The sequence below is a fragment of the Tenebrio molitor genome, chromosome 1 (genome assembly GCF_963966145.1).
Source record: "Tenebrio molitor chromosome 1, icTenMoli1.1, whole genome shotgun sequence".
Taxonomy (NCBI): Eukaryota; Metazoa; Arthropoda; class Insecta; order Coleoptera; family Tenebrionidae; genus Tenebrio; species Tenebrio molitor.
Genome location: NC_091046.1, coordinates 32,601,966 through 32,619,642, shown reverse-complemented (window position 1 = coordinate 32,619,642; position 17,677 = coordinate 32,601,966). Strand labels below are relative to the sequence as shown.

Here is a 17,677-nt window from a genome sequence, read left to right as displayed (position 1 = left end):
TGGCACTAAAATATCTTTATAATGAAACAAATTCATTGTCTAAATGTTAAGTTATTTGTTCGAATATAAATTTTTCAAAACGCAAATGTTAGGTTATGTTAACAGATTAGGTTCAACGCTTCTGAAATTTGAAAAACATTATTCACCATGATTATAAATAAAGGTACAGTATTTTAATTTAAAAAAAACATGAAAATAAAACAAGTACTCTGGCCTTTATGAATATTGATTCATAAAAAACTGTGAACGTTTTTGCGGGAAATATTTAAATTTAGAATTATGTAATTTTTGCAGAATATTAAAAAATGTAAAAATATGTAATAGTGAAATAGGTGCCATAAAACGAAATACGTATACCTACAGTGTGGAAACTTTAACTTTAACTGGAATAAAATTCATAACTTGGACATAGGCGATTTTTGTGAAAATCCCGAAACAGGTCGATTTTTGTTTTTCCTTGCTCACATTTTGGCGTATATGGTGGGCTTTCAAACAAGGTGTCACTTAGCATACCCTTCCATTTGAAAAAAAAAGTTAGGGGTGGTTGTGAGCTTCCGGGGGCAGATATGCAAAAACCATATGCGCCAAAATATGGGCAGAGAAAAACAAAAATCGACCTGTTTCGGGATTTTTTACAAAAATCACCTATGTCCAAGTTATGAATTTTATTCCAGTTAAAGTTTCCACACTGTACATATATCAAAACCCCAGAGTTTTTAACTTTTAAATAAGTTAGGGCCAGTTTATAGAAAGAGAATTAATTATTTAACTCGAATTAAATTGTAATCCGCGATTAACTCATGAATCCGAAAGTTCGATTGGTTCAATCTGATCATGTGTTCAGTTAATTTCGCATTTGATTACGATTAATTTAATTTCGCTTCTGTAAACTGGCTCGTTTCTAATAAGTAATAACTGATAACTTTGACATATTTTTTTATATTAGTTTTTAATGAAATCTCACATTTATAGTATTCTGCCTAATTTAAAAATTATACGTGATTAACTTAAAAAAAAAAAAAAAATTAAAAATCACATTCAATTGAACTAAATGGTTCATCTACTTTGCAAGCACATAAAAAAATGAGACCAGGTATTCTAATGTTAGCAAGAATTCGTTATACATTCTGATTAAATAATTAATTAATTAAAGTTTGCTTGCCCTATTCTATCAACAGATTCTAGTTTACTTCTTTTACATGCGTCCCGTTTGTTTTCTGCTGGATCGATACACTCATAAATAAAACTTCATTGAAAAAATAAAATAAAATATATTTAAAACATAACACACAAGATAATAAAAATACATTAAAATAAAATAAGCTACATCTTGCAAAAATTTGGAATGAACCTTAACAAAATCAGAAATACTGGCTTTTTCATAAAATACATATTTAAGGGTAAATATTCTTTAGAACTCTATTAAACATAACCTTTTTCTAAATATAGTGTTAATATAAATAAAAGTACTCCTTAAGAAGAGACTACCGCATTAACCCACGTATGTAGGGATACCAGTTGGTGGTGTGATACTCAAATAATTAATGTTTAAAATTAATTTTCCCCACGTAAGGTAATACGTTAGATTAATAAAGCTGTAAAAATATGATATCAAGCACCGTTCATTAACTAAAAATTGCATAGAAATAAATTTTAAAATACATAACTATCTACATAAAATTTCATTTTGCAATTTGTGCAGAAAATTTAACTCTATCAACAATAACTTTCTTATAGAAAATAAAATGGTGAAAAAAAAGTGCTTCAGACTATTGTGCATAACACGCCTCAAAGCTGATTCTTATACACAACGGGCCGAGTTATTTTAAAAAAAGAAAGAGCAAAGATCCGATAATAGTATTAGGGTTGACATCAAGGAATGCGTTCAGACAAATTAAGCAACACGAATGATCTAATATTTGTCTTTTACCAATGACTGATAATAATCGGCAAGAATTTTCCATGCTTTAGATGCCATGAAACCGTCTGGTGGATTCTCTCCGTTTCTGGCCAAAGTTCTCATTTTTGTGCCAGAGATAAACAGAAAATCTTCTTTTCTGGTCGGATCAAAAAAGTCCATTTTTACATTTTTGGTGTCGTAGGCCGCTACTCGGAACGGTATTATTTCTAGAGAATTCAATCCGGGGGCCATTTTCAACACACGTGATCCATGAGTGACGTCATATAAATTACCGTCGGGTGTAGAATCCTGTCCTTGCGGGTGAGGTATTCCTGCTGGATCTCTACCGACGATGTAAAAATTCGCCCCAGCATTCATTCGAGCTTTGGCATGCCATTGCACCTCGGTTGGTCCCGCGTACATCATGGGACTGGGAAAAATTGCCAAGACAGTAGAAAAGCGATCTAAGAGGCCCTCGTCTAGGACAGCTTGATGTTGCAGCATTCTTGTGTGGAGTGGAACGTCGTCGTCCTTTGTCCATCCACCTAAAGGATGCAGAAGCAAAACAGGTTTACGATATCCTCTGTCTTTCAGTTGTCTTCGCGTATCCGTCATTAATAGAGCATGTCCATTATGTATAGGATTTCTTAATTGAAATGCAAAGACAGCGTCTGCCCCCATCAGCTTAAATTTCATTCTCAATTCGTTTGGAGTTAATCTATAATGGTCGAGCTCATCACCCCACTGGATCCTCTTCAGAACCTCAAGTTCACCACCAACCAACCAGTCGCCTGATTCATATATCATCTTAATGTAAGGATGGTCTTTAACTGTGATACCAAATTGTCTGGCCACCCTTTCTTCTTTCCGGTGATAGTAGAACTCCGGTTTTCGCATGATTGCATAGCAAACTCCATTGAAATAGAGAGAAATAGCAGACACTCCGTCTAGTCGTTCTTTGTCCGACGTAGAAAGTGGTAAAACAATTGGAATGCTTTGATTGGTACTTTTGGCTTCATTTAATAAACAGTTGAAATGAAGAGTTTGTAAAAACTGTTCTTCACGCATGAATCCCTTCAATGGAGACGCCCATCCTTCACTTAACACCTGTTGTAAAAATTATATTAATTGGAGGTGACGATTAGTTATGATTTAAATTATAAATAAAATTATGTTTATAAATCTATTGCATAATAGGTATTTATCGAATAGGGGGTAGATTCACGAAACTCAAGATAATTTGCAAATCGTTAACGAAACGGCAAATATAATGCTTCAACAATATCAGTTGTCACGGTTTTGAATTTGTAATGTCTTATCGAGCCTTACCAGGCTACGTGGATGACCCCCTAAATCAGCAAATTGAAGAATTCGAGTGAAGTGTCACATGTTTCATAAACAAGCCGTCTAACTGCAGCAACGAAAATTTCAGATACCTACTGCGAATTTTTTTTTTTTTTTTACTTTATTCGTGTTGTTAATAGCTGTAAACATTTTATTCATACTTTTGATTAAACCATTGTTTTAATAATGAGATTTAATATATGCATAAAATGAGAATTTTATTAATAGGAATTGGAAAATAAAGTCGCGAACAATAAATTTTGGTCGCCAATGTCATTCTTTGACACAATGTGTTCTAAAGTGAAACGGGCATAACCTTTAACATGTTGTATGACATTAATTGTCATTATGTCAAATTTAATAAAATGAGACGTACACTTGCTTTCAAAACTTTCCCGTACACCTATTTTTCGCTGTATTAAATCAGGGTTGTAATTAATCAAGTCTGATTATTTAAACTTTTGAAATACCTCGACTGACAGAGCAAGACAAAGTTTTGATGCTTTCCAAATTAGAAGAGGAATGGTCCATAAGAAGTGTTGCTACTCATAATGGACTAAATAAAAGCACTGTTCTACAACTAATAAGTAAAGTAGAGGTAGGTGGGAACAAGAAGGGATCGTGAGTAGAAGATAGATCATAATTTTTTAAATTGCTGTCAATGTCATCTTTAACCTAAGTTCAAAATTACTCGTTCACACTGCTTAAATTTTGCAAAATCGTCGTTACTTGATTTTGAACGTGTACGCGAAAGTTTTGAAAGCAAGTGTACACTTCTGTTCACTAAAAAAGCATACACTTACAGTTTGCTTGTGTAAATCAGATTTATCATTACCTGATGTCACTGTCATTGGCAGTGACAGGTAATTGAAATAATTCGATTTCAGTCAGTAAAAATGTACTTAATGCCCCTTCTAATGTTACTGTTATCATCAACATTATAGGTATTATTCTTTATTTTCAAGGTTTATTGCGGGTTCTTTTAAGTCTGGTATAATCAAAATTCGTTTGTAAATTCTTACCTGATAAATTAATATGGGTAAACATGGAAACAAACATCAAGTAAATTTACACAGCCAAAAAATCGCAAAAATATCTCTCCAGACTTGTATGCTTTTTCTGTGAATAGAAGTGTAGGTATATTGGGACAAAATTACTTAATTGCTGCATTATTAAAATATTTAAATAATATATATACAGGAGTTCCACTTAAGACTTTCGAGCCTAATAGCTCGGTTATTTGCCAACGGATTTTTATGAAATTTAAATGCAGATACTATCGAATTCATGAAAAACTAGTACAGCAAAATTTTGTTGGAGTAAAATAGGCTACATGAAAATGTCAAATATAAACGTTTGTCATTATGACAGTTTGAATTTAGCAATGCTCAATCCAACGTAAAACATATTTTGAGTTATCTACATATTTGACATGTTGGACATTAGTAACTAGTTAACATAAAGTACGTAGAAACGTTACACTACAACATTTTTGAAAAGTTGACATAACAACGATGTTCTGCTGTCCTAGTTTTTCATGAATTCGATAGTACAGTCGAATGCAAAACATTTTGGTCGTCAATGTCACTAAAAAATTATTCGTTTATGTCAGAATTTCGTAATTTACACTGTGAAATCAAGGCTTACTGTCATCAAAAGTCAAAAATAATTTAAACGTCAATTATTAGTAGCATCATGAGCCTGACATCGCCGCGCCAATGTCACAATTAACGTCAAATAATAAATAAATAATGTAAAGGTTAAGATTGATTTACAATTGAGTATCTCAAAGTTTGTCAAAAAATTTAATCGACGACCAAAATACTTTGGATTTGACTGTACCTATGTTAGACGGTGAAGATTCAATTAGCACTAATAAAATTACTTCAAGTTAAAAAAATGTTTCCTTTATTGAAAATTAAGTGCAATTATTATTAGATTGTTAAACATTAAAAAATAGGTGTCTCCACAAACAATTAACTAAGTCACTCGTCTGATCCAACGAAAAGATTAGGGGCCAGATTACAGAAGCGAAATTAAGTTAATCGTAATCAACACGTGATCAAATTGAACCAATCGAAGTTTCGGATTCATGGCTTAATCGCGCATTAAAATTTAATTCGAATTAAATATTTAATTCTCTTCCTATAAACTCGCCCTAGATTTTGTTGTTAAAAATTTCATCTAAATATTGAAAGTATTTGAGCAGTCACCTTTTGAAACAATTGATGAAATGTTGCCGAGCAACATTTTGTACACCCCTTAAAATCTATCAAAAGTGGGCGCACTTTATTAGTAGTAGTAGTACAGTTGGTTGCAAACGGGAACTGTCAGAATAAAATTGACACATTTTTTACAATTTTTTCATAGTGTGAAACATTGTTACGAGAGATAGGTTAGAATTAAAGTCAAAATTCAATGACATTTTTTTAATTATTGGTAGTAGACAAGTAGACAATTAATTGACAAATGGACAAAACCAAATTTACATTTGGTTTCCCGTTTTTTTGCAACCAACTGTACCGTGCGATCGAATAAAAAAAAAATCAGAGTAGGCGAAAATGGTGGTTTGAACCAATCAAAGCATCAGAATCCAGGTAACGCGATTTTATTTTTATTCGATCGCACGTTAGAATAGTAGAATAGTAAAATTGTATAAGTTTATTGAAAATGAAAACACATACTGTAAAAATACTCGTAGACAACAATGGCAGAAATTTCAATATTGTTGAAAAAGGAAACAATTTTTGCAATAAATAAATAACAATAACATAACAAATAACAATAAACGTCAAATGTCACCTGCCATTTTGCTAAGAGGGGTGACCAAAATTCAGCATTTGTTTCATACGCGTCTACGTTTTTGCATATGCAGCCACGTTCAACACAGTTTTTCTTGCAAACCAGATGTCTTTTAAGGACGAATTTCTCCTTACAGCATTTTTTTACGATACATTTTTTGATACAAATCTTAAGTGAGTTAAAATTGAAAAGACATGTAAAAATTACATTTTTAAGACTTCGCCGTCTAAAATATCTGCATTTTAAATTTTATAAAAATCCGTTGACAAATAACCGAGTATTAGGCTCGATACCTGTAAATACATACAGTATTAACATAAAGTTTGGAACAACATTCATAATAGCGTTATGTGATGTTTTTAAGAAAATCGATCAGACAGGCCGATTTTATTTCGAAAAATGCCATCCTCCCTCACTTTTTTCTTTCCGTTCTGATAGACCCTCCTATTACCTAAATGACTAATAAAAAATATTGTTACCTTACATAACAATTTTTTTTAGAAAATGACAAATATGACTTCAAAAATTTAATTTAGTTTTTAATGTAAAAATTTTAATTGACCTCAAACAAAAATTAACAAACATCTAAGTTCAAATAAATGTTTGAAGAAAAATTTGTCATTTTCTCAAAAAAAATGTTATGTAAAGTACCAATTTTTTTCATTCATCGTTTAGGTAGACTACGTCCACTGATAGAATGCATTTTTTTAAATATCCTTAGATAATAAAATCCCCAAACCATAAACATTAAAATTTTAAGAAAGTATCATAGATTGTGTTGATAATATCTGATTCTCATTGGTTGTTATGAAACCCACGCGAAAAATAAATTATATGACATTTCAAATTTGAAATTGTCAGTTCTGTCAAAGTGGTTTAAGCATTTAGATTTGCAATTTTTTATCTTTAGAGCTTTGTTTTGCGATTCTCTGGTTTTAAAAGTTATTAGTTTTGATCGTGTTGCTGTTTTGATCTGTTCCGTTGCGATTTTTTCTTGATTTTTTTAAATTTGTGAAGTGAGTGCGAGCCTCAAGAATCTAATTACAAACATCGAAAATGATACAGAGGTAATTTCTGTTCATGCATTAAATAGGAGCACATATTAAATAATCTCTTGCTTGTGTTTAGCCATTTTCGAAAAAAGCTGGATATTTTAATTTCAGTAGCCAGCTTTTTCGGCAATTCGAAAATGTATTGTGGGTTACATTTTTTATTCCATCGGGCACATTATTACTCGTGAAATACCCTGTATTAATAAAACCTAATATATTATTCCTACTGTACTGAAGTTTTCTTTCGTCTTTCCTAAGTGCGAACATGCAGAATAATAATAAAACATCACGTGTAAACCTGCTCTTTCCATTTTTTTAAATTTCGCGCCGGATCTATTTGTTGCAGCGTAGAGTGAACATTTTTAGTAACATTTATGTCAAGCAATCTATGAGTGGACAGAGTTTACTATCCGTTTATCAAACTCCCGCACTGTGAGTGGCAAATTTTTGATTTTTTTTAGAGTGTACCTATGGTACATACCTTTTCAACTGCCTGTACACAAAATCTAGTTATAAGAACGTCAACAAGAAAAGTTTGGTTATATTAATTCTCTTCTTTCCAAACAATAATTAACAATATCCTGCTTCTCTCTGGCCGTTAACAGTATTCTTTTACATTTCGCATCTTCTTCTTGTTCAGCCATGTCGTGTAAGTAATATTTTGAATGAAAGAAAGCGAATTTATTAAGCTTAACTTCAAATTTGAAGTTTCAAATTTTTGCGCCAACGTTAAATTAAAAATTACTAGTCTCAGAATGACAACTTGCAAATACTTTGACAGTGCGGGAGTTTAGTAAATGGATAGTAGTAGGAAAAGGTCTACCAGAGAGAGAGAGAAGAAAAAAGTGGAGGTTGTCATTTAAAAATGTTGGTGATGACGTCATTGCGCAAAAACCAATGACATCATTTAAAAAAATTGCACGTCGCAAGATGGCATTTTTCGAAATAAAGTCGACCTGTGCAATTTTTTAATAATAATAATTTCTTAAAAACATCACAACCTATTATGAATTTTGTTCCAAACTTTATGTTCACATTGTAAATAAATAAGAATAATACAGGCTGTTTGATGAAAAACGCCTCAACCCATAACTTTTTCATTTATTACCCGATTTCAATGAGCAAAAAAATCAAAGATATGGTTTTTCAAGCGCTACTAGACAGCCATAAAATGAATTTTTTTGGCGTTATCTTCAATAGCTAACGATAGTCAACTTTTTTTTTTTAAATGAACACATGTAGTTTTTTAGGCTTGGTCTGGTAAGGTTTTTTTTTTCTGAATCTAATGATGTATTGAAAGTTATCATTTGGCTCATAGCTAACTGAAAAAAAATAAAACTTTTTTTTTTGGTTCAGCTTATAAAATTTTTAAGAGTGCTGTGGAAAACAATCGGAATACAAAGTACTATAAATGTCATCTAAACGTCAGCTTAGAAATTTTCATCTGCTTTTTTAAACTTTTTTTATTTAAGTATAAAATAACATTGTCAGTCATGCAGGATAACAGTCATTTGACTATTATTTTATGTTCGAGTGTAATAAAAATCGTAATTCGTCAAAAACAAAAAGTTAATAAAAAAAAAAATATTATTCATGTTTTCTAAGAAAGTAATAATAAAACTCTTCAAGATTGCACCTGAAAATTTTCAAACTCACACTTGACATTTGTTGCTATTTGTATTCCAATTGTTTTTCACGGCACACTTGAAAATTTCATAATAAGCTGAACCACAATTAAAAATTGTTTTATTTTTTTTCAGTCATCTATGGACCAAACGATAACGTTTAATACATCATTAGATTCAGAAAAAAAAAACTTTACCAGACTGAGCCTAAAAAACTACATGTGTCCAAAAAAAAAAAAAGTTGACTATCGTTAGCAAGTGAAAATAACGCCAAAAAAATAAAATTTTATGGCTGCTTCGTAGCGCATAAAAAACCATATGTTTGGTTTTTTAGTTCATGGAAATCGGATAATAAATAAAAAAGTTATGGGTTGAGGCGTTTTTTATCAAACAGCCTGTATATAAACATATTTTCAAAAAGATCCCTTAACGGTTCAATGTATTATTGACATTTTGTTGACAGTGGACAAAATCAAGCAATACGTTCATTTTGTACGTATAATATCTGTAGATACATAATAATATATAATCTAGTTCATAATCCACTAGGGGATTATGAACTCCCAATCCACGACTCTTAGAAATTAACGATCAAAACCAATTTCTTTCCTTGACAACCACGACAGCTCACTTCGACAAAGCGTTTTTGTTGAAAATTCACAAGCACAACAAAACTCATCATTTAACAGCCGTACTCGTAGATAAAGTATAGTATTCAATTCGTGTATAATGGGCCACATTACACTTATTAAATAATATACTATGGACTACTTGGAGTTGACAATTAGTTATAACACTTTATCAATTTCGTTACACCAAATACATTTTATTACTAAATTAAAGCTGAGGCGCGTTTCGACAGCAAAGCTGTCAATCGCTGTCATCATCAGGACGATGATGATGCCGTCGAAACGCGTGTTAAAATTAAAATGTTATACTATTGCATAAATAATATCACAATAATAACACAAATGCGCTTTTAATAAAATAATCATAGAAGGCATTTATGGCATTTTTGTACAATGTTGATGTCTCACTTTGAGTGAGACTTTCTCTTTAAATTTAATAACTAGATGGGTATACTCGTAATAAAAAAAAGTGGTATACTTCGTCCAGCGAGAGATTGGGAGACTTTAAATTGTAGGCTTGTAACCCAACACTACAAAATGCACTAGGATACATTAATTAGAGCATAATTTCAAAGCAAAAATGTAACTGCTTGAAGGATGTATTTGAAATTTTATGTGCGCTATGCAATATTTTCTCTACGTAGAATTTAGTGATTTTTATGTCAACCAATCTCTCGCTGGACAAACTATATCAAAATATAATTTTACAGCAGATAGTCATATCATACTTGAACTTATAAAAACAAAATTCTTTATCATGTCCCATATTGTGATAACGAACAATTTCATGGTAACAGCACATTAGCGGGTAAATAAAACGATCAGTTCTATGTCGAAATTTTACGTTTTCTTTACGTCACTTATCTTAAGACATTAAATAAGATAACAATAGCATAAGATCTACGTCTATAATTATGATCTTGTGGATTTACTGGATTTTAAGAAACACACGTGGAAAGGAAAAATCTGCCGCGGGAGACTTTCTTTTTTAAGCCAATTAGATCGGTGAAATAATTCGAAAGTGTGACTACAATCATTGATAATAATTGTCAAGTTGTGATAGTTAATTATTATTGATAATGCGTTTTTATAACCATATTAGAGGTATCACTATTTCACTATGATACCACATAGATTAACTGCGGATCCGGTCATTTTCAGTACATATTTCAATAGCGTCGTTTGAAGTGTTGAAATGCAGAAGCAGCATGTTAATGAAAACTTAAAAATACATTAACTTATGTTTTATGAAGGTAATAAAGGCGTAATGTAAATGTACAATTTAAAACTTTATAATATCTAGGCCAAATAAATAACAAAGCGAGTAATGTCAATTTCGTTGTTTAATTTCCATGGGAAAATGGTAAAATTCTTCGTATCTGCTATAGTAAATTATGCGTTTTGCCAACTAAAAGATAACACTAATTATGAGTGTCATTATTTACGGTGATAAATGGGTGTAGATAATATGAAGCTAATATTTTTAGTGCAATTATTTAAAATTATTGACATAAATCGCGTGATTAATCGTTGCTTCCGAAAGCAGCTTTCAAATAAATATTTTTTTCTATTTTTCGATTATAACAAAGCCATCACAGAACTCAAAAGAGTGCGTTAATAGCTGATTTGAGTGCTGTAACAGACCAGTACAATTTACATGTTGAGGATTGGTAACTTTCAACGTCCACAATCAAATGGCAAACACCAAATCACGCTAAACAAGCGATATAACAATAACTTCAAATGTTCCACTGTACCAACCACCATAAAATTTTCCAAATTTTAAAACTGCGATTTTTCATTTAAAAAGGACATAAAAAGGCGCGAAATAGAAAAAATAGTGTATGCTATCTCGTTTATAAGGCATTTTGTCGCACTTACTCGCAAGCCAGTGCGTGCTACAAAATGCTTCTTATAAGATCATGGTATGGTATCATAGGTCATACTTCGACTACAATCATTTAGAGTAACTGTATAAAAAATTAAATAATTAAAATTAAAATTATCATGGTTACAAAAAAATAGAGACTAGTTAATAACGGAAATCTACTCGTTTGGTAAAAATAGGGAAGCAAAAAATTTTGGAAAATTTTTGCTAATTTTGCAAAATGTTATAGAGAAAATCGCACGACACTTAAAAATAGCCAATAGAAAAACAGAATTCGGTGTCGTTTCTATAACAATACAGAGATTTCCTGGAAATTTTTTACACCTAGCTAACCCAACATGAAATTAATAAGTGGAAATTTTTTCAGCCAATCAAAATCATTTATTTATTAAAAATCTAAAATTTTTTTCGTTGTCAAGGATAATTCTGTTATACTTGATTTTTTTGTCAGAAATTTCTAATTTAAGAAGCATAATGTCCGTGTCGTTGCGATTTTCTTACCGAATATGCCCTCCCGCATTGATTAATATCCGGAAATTTTATTCACATGCATTTCCGGAAACAATCAATACAGTTGGGATATTATAAGTGAAAAGTTTCATAAATTGGCGAGTTCTTCCACTGGTCAAACTTAACACACGTATTTCAGATACACCCTATATACAGGATGTCCCAAAAATGGCGTACAAACTACTTACTACCTTATCGAGGATGTTTAAATGTACATGAAAAAAATATGGAAAAAATGTTTCCGACAAAAAAATAAATTATTTTTATTATTACATACTATTAACGATAATACAGTGTAAACAAAGATATATTCATACATCATTACCTTGCAATGTTACCATAGAGGATTGAAAATATTTTTTTCGATTTCCAAAGCTTATACAGAGTGTTAGGTAAACGTCCGGCCAAACTTTAACCGCGAACTACTGGCTTCATGTAGAACTCGGAAAAAATATTTAAAAAATTCTGTCAAAAAATAAATTGACATTTAATTTTTGAGGAAAAATATTTTTTAACTGCTTTTAGTCTTCTACTTTGTCCCATAACCTCGTAGGTAAAATTTCGGCATATTTTTAAAATACACCCTGTATATCGTATTTTATAAAACATACACCAATGCGGTTTCCTTGTTTTAAAGCATATTTCCTAGAGGTTACTTCGCATTGGCGTACGTTTTATAAAATATGATATACAGGGTGTATTTTTAAAATATGCCGAAATTTTACCTACGAGGTCGTGGGACAACGTAGAAGACTAAAAGCAGTTAAAAAAAATTAAATGTCAATTTATTTTTTGACAGAATTTTTTAAATATTTTTTCCGAGTTCTACATGAAGCCAGTAGCTCGCGGTTAAAGTTTGGCCGGACATTTACCTAACACCCTGTATACAGTGAACGGCAAAAGTATGGAATAAATTCCTTAAAAATTAAACAAATTTTTTTTCAAAAAAATCTTTGGACAGGTCAATTTTAGTTTATTAAAATACATGTTTTAGTACCAAACAAAATTCCAAGCAGTCATTTGTTTTCGAGTGTTGACGTCATCGATACTTTTTTTAAATGGAAACCCCCTATTTTTTTTCTTGATTCTGATAGCCCCTTTAATTGTCTAAATGACAGTATAAAAATTTTGTTATCTTACATAAGGAAATTTTTGAGAAAAAAAACAATAAGGTTGGAAAAAATTAATTTTATAACTAACAAAAACAAGTCAAAAACTGTGTTGGTCAGTACTTAAAATTATGGAATTAAATGTTTGAAATGCCATCCCCCAGCTTGTTGACAATAAGCAAGTTTATGAAAAAATTCCCCCTGTTTTAGTTTTATCCCAGCACCCAATCAAAATTAAAATTTCTATACGTTGTGTTTTTGTTAAATGAGAAAAAAAAATAGGGGGTTTCCATTTAAAAAAAGTATCGATGACGTCATAACTCGAAAACAAATGACTGCTTGTAATTTTATTTTGTATTAAAATATGTATTTTTATAAACTAAAATTGACCTATCCAAAGATCTTTTTGAAAACAATTTTGTTTAATTTTTAAGAAATTTATACCATACTTTTGCCGCTCACTGTATATATCGCAGGATTAGATATTGGTAGTGAGTGATCTTGTACTTTGTGATAATATGTACGATGTAGCTGTCATGACAATTTCATACATGTATTTCAAAATAATTGACCTGTTTAGTGCCACTTTCAAAGACCGCCAAATCAGCAAATAAGTCCAATAGAATTTTTTTAACATTTTTCTGGCGTTTACGGTAATCTCTTCTACACCGTAGTGCACCATTAGTACGCCATTTTTGGGACATCCTGTATGTACTATTAACATGATTTCAAAATGTCTCATTACCTTGGGAGTGTTCATTGCCGAATTGTCGTACACATTTTACTAAGGTGATTTTGGCTAAAACTCTTTAGAACAACACATATTGCGTGATTCAAAATGATTGTGGCCAAGTATGGCAACTATGTACGAAAATTTATCTGGCAACTATGTGGATGAGGTAGAGTTGTCATGTGTATGACATTTCATAAGCGTGCATTTGATTTTTTTGATATCATTACACATTGATTTGACAGTTTTCAAAATTGCGCGACTATGAACTGTCAAAGAAATATCAACTCTACCCTACCCACACAGTTGCCACATAAATTTTCGTACATAGTTGCCATACTTGGCCACAATCATTTTGAATCACCCAATACATGTTAAAAGGAACGCCTCAACTTCGAGAACACCCTGTATATTACAATTGGCCTCGTTTCTTGACAAACAACTTATTACTTTTTTCAAAATGTTGTCTGTAGAACAAAGAATCCAGTGTTGGACCAGTTTTCGTTACATAATTACAAAACTTAATGAAAAATTTCCCAAGTTCAGAAGCTTAAACTTCAATGTAGGGTTGAATTATGTGTAGAAAACGGCGAAGAGTTAATAGAATACTTTTATATTCAATTAGCGTTTGATTTTTTCAAAAAAAAGTAAAATAATTTTTCTGCATTTTATTTTATTTTAATGTTAAGTCTTCCTCTGTGTTGAAAAAGACTTTAATATGGGGGTTTCAAATTAAGCAAAAAATATTATTCCCCTGAAGTTTTCGCGTAAAATAAAAAATAAAAATGTTTTTCCTCTTCTGAACTCAATCTGTGGACATACTTAAACAACTTTAAAAAAATTGCTTATTTTGCTACAGAAATAAAGAAAATACACAACGAATTACTGGTATAGTTTGTCCAGCGAGCTATTGGTTGACATAAAAATCACTAAATTCTACGTAGAGAAACTATCTAGTACTTAGCGCACGTAACATTTGAAATATATCCTTCAATCAGTAACATTTTTGCCCTGAAATTATGCTTTAATTAACGTATTTTAGTGCATTTTGTAGTGTTGGGTTACAAGCCTACAATTTAAAATCTCCCAATCTCGCTGGACGAAGTATAATATACTTGGCAATACTTTATTATCACATTCATCACCCTATTTACTCATTTTATAGTAGTAATAATAATAAAAGACCTCTAAATATGCCATAATTCGACATGGTGACAGCTTTTCACTTTTAGATAGTTACGTAAGTTACGGAATGACAGTAGAAAACTAATGCTACCTAATTCATAATTTAAAGAGCTTTATTATATTATTGTTTTTTTTTTTCTAAATTTGAGTTTAGCGGGTCAACAAGGTTGCAAAAAATTATGTACGGTTGGCTTAACAAAAAAACGTGAACTGTCAGAAAAAGTTCTGTCAGATTTTATTAAATTTTTATAGTTTGAAACGGCCTTTTAGGGTTTAGGTTAAAAAACTGCACTTATGTGTCAGAAATACTAGTGTCAAACGGACACAAATTGACATATTAAATTTCCAATTCACATTAGGTCAGATTTCAATTCCCGTTTTTTTTGAAGCCAACTGTATGACGCGTAGGATTACAACACTTGCTGCGCTCGTGCGTGTCAACTTGCAAATTTTTTTACTTTAAAAAAATATAGTGCTTTATAATACACACGTTGCTGAAATAACTACTTAATCACTGAAAAATGTACAATAAATAATAATAATACATATCTATGTGTATATATCATTTCAAAATACAAAGTTTAAATACAATTTATAATTTAATTCAAATTCAAAATTGTACTGACCTGCAACCACTGCAAATCTAAGAAGTTCATGTTCAGTTTTGGTAAAGTTGCTGCTTCTTCATTTGCTGCAGCGAGGCGATTTTTGGGCACAAAAAGTTCCAGAACCTTATCATAATCATCTTCTACAAGAGGAACAATTCCATTTTCTTGCAACATCTCAACAACATGCAACATCGATTCCTCAATAGTGGAATCAATAGTCTTCACAACCAAATCAGGATGTTCAGGTTTCTCATAGGGTTGGTCAATACCAGTAAATCCTTTAATCGTACCCTGTCTAGCCTTTTGGTACAGCCCTTTGGTGTCTCGCTGTTCACAAATTAGTAATGGACAATCAACAAAAACTTCAAAGAAAGGTAAATCATTATCTCTATGTATCCTTCTAGCTAGTTCACGATCTTCTGCAAATGGAGAAACAAAACTGCACAGACAAATTTGACCGGCGTCAGCAAACAGTTTGGCAACTTCAGCTACTCGTCGAATGTTTTCCTCACGGTCTTGTTTACTGAACCCTAAATCCTTATTTAATCCAGTTCTCATGTTGTCGCCATCTAAGCCATAAGCGGGAATGCCATGCTGAATTAAGTATGCTTCTAATTCAAAAGCTATTGAAGTCTTTCCAGCACCAGACAGGCCAGTAAACCATACAGTGCAACCTCTGAAACCCCGAAGATGACCTAGGATTTGGCCTCGCTTTGCTCGAGACACATGGTGCTTCTGTTCAGTAACATTTGTAGCGATCTGCATGCAGGTTTTTTGCTTTTTAATTATATCCTCTTGTTTGTGTGTTGATAACGACATTTTTCACGTGTGGTAGGATACGCAGTTGCAGGTACTAGGAGACTTTCGGATTTCACCTGATAAAGTAGCACATCAACAACGACCGTTAGTGAAATTTCTATCTGGCTTCGCTGGTCCGACTTGCCTAGGCTTCCACGAGTGCAACTCCTGCTACACTGACACCGACTCACTGACAGTCCAGCGGATGTAGGTTATGTTTACTTTATTCACTATGATTGGTGGTGGGGATACTTGAGAAACGTCGACATGTAAAAAATATTGATACCAGGGTCATTCTGAAAGTAAAAAATATTTATAACAAAAATAAAAGCTGCTGTAGATTCTTTGTGCGTTAATATTTGCTATATACTGTTAGAATAACCTCCAAAATGTCGACAAAAAAGAAGAAAATTCAATTATACATACACTGTTTAGATTGATATTAACTATTGAATCTGAAGCTAATAAGTACTATCGCGGCCATCCAAAAGTGAACTTTTTTTTTATAGTTTGATTTTTACTTTAAATCATAGGCGTCCTAAAATGTCAAAGTTTGACAATAGCGATAAAAAAATTATTGAAACTATTTTTTTTTAAATGCCACATCTCACTCCGACGCAGACAGCTATGGCTATTGCAAAGTTAGAAGAAAATTGGTCGTTGGCTGCTTTGGCGAGAGAATTACATTGCAGTAAGACTTGCATCTTCAATATAAAGGGGGTTGGCAAGAAAACAGGCTTGAGAGGCCAATGCGAATAAGTGTTGGAAAGGTTTCTTTACTAATGTTTACTTTCACTTTAATAATGTATAATTTAGTGTTGTGAGGTCCGGTAATTGACTTAGTCAATGACCCATTTGACCGGTCAATAATTGTCAATGACTTGACGAATTTGACCAGTCATTTTTAAAATTTAAATTTCCCGCTTATAATGTTGAAGATTATAGCACAGAATAGAATCAATCAGAAGACAAACTCTCTTGGGCGGGAAAAGTCCGCGCATCTAAGCCGCGCAGATGAAGCGGCCATAAGTTCAGAGTAGAAGTCAGTAGCGTATCATAACCGCGGTTGACGCAATTGGTTTTATACCAGTGGTGGCGATACATGAATAATATTAAGATGAGTAAGCTCAAAGGTGGCATGGTTTGTACGGCAAAAAAATGTGAAAACAAAGCCTACAACTGTAATTTGGCTTTCTTCACTTTTCCAAAAGAACATAATCGAACAAGGTAAGAAACTACTATTATGTAGGTACTTTCATTAACTTTTGAACGTAATTTTTCTGTCACATAAAAAAATATTCTAAATTATGCTTTACTGAAATTGTCACATATGGATGACAAAATATTACGTTGTTAAGTATTATTTATTTATTTTCTATTTTTTATTAATAATTAAAACCTCGTTCTATTCCATTTGTGTGATTCTTGATACTTCTTAAATTGAATTAATTATATTCATATTCGACTCCGTACTTTGTAACATTTCTGGAAAAACTT

General features: G+C 31.8%; 1 protein-coding gene across 1 annotated transcript; it reads right to left on the bottom strand.

Annotated features, from left to right (window-relative positions):
- Window positions 1-1,251: 1,251 nt before the first annotated feature.
- On the bottom strand, window positions 1,252-16,389 carry Papss (PAPS synthetase). Its single transcript, XM_069042295.1, has 2 exons — window positions 15,401-16,389; window positions 1,252-3,007 (listed from the first exon to the last, which is right to left on the bottom strand). The coding sequence occupies exons 1-2, from the start codon at window positions 16,199-16,201 to the stop codon at window positions 1,913-1,915; spliced, it is 1,896 nt and encodes a 631-aa protein (XP_068898396.1). The 5' UTR covers window positions 16,202-16,389; the 3' UTR covers window positions 1,252-1,912.
- Between the last annotated feature and the right edge of the window lie 1,288 nt (window positions 16,390-17,677).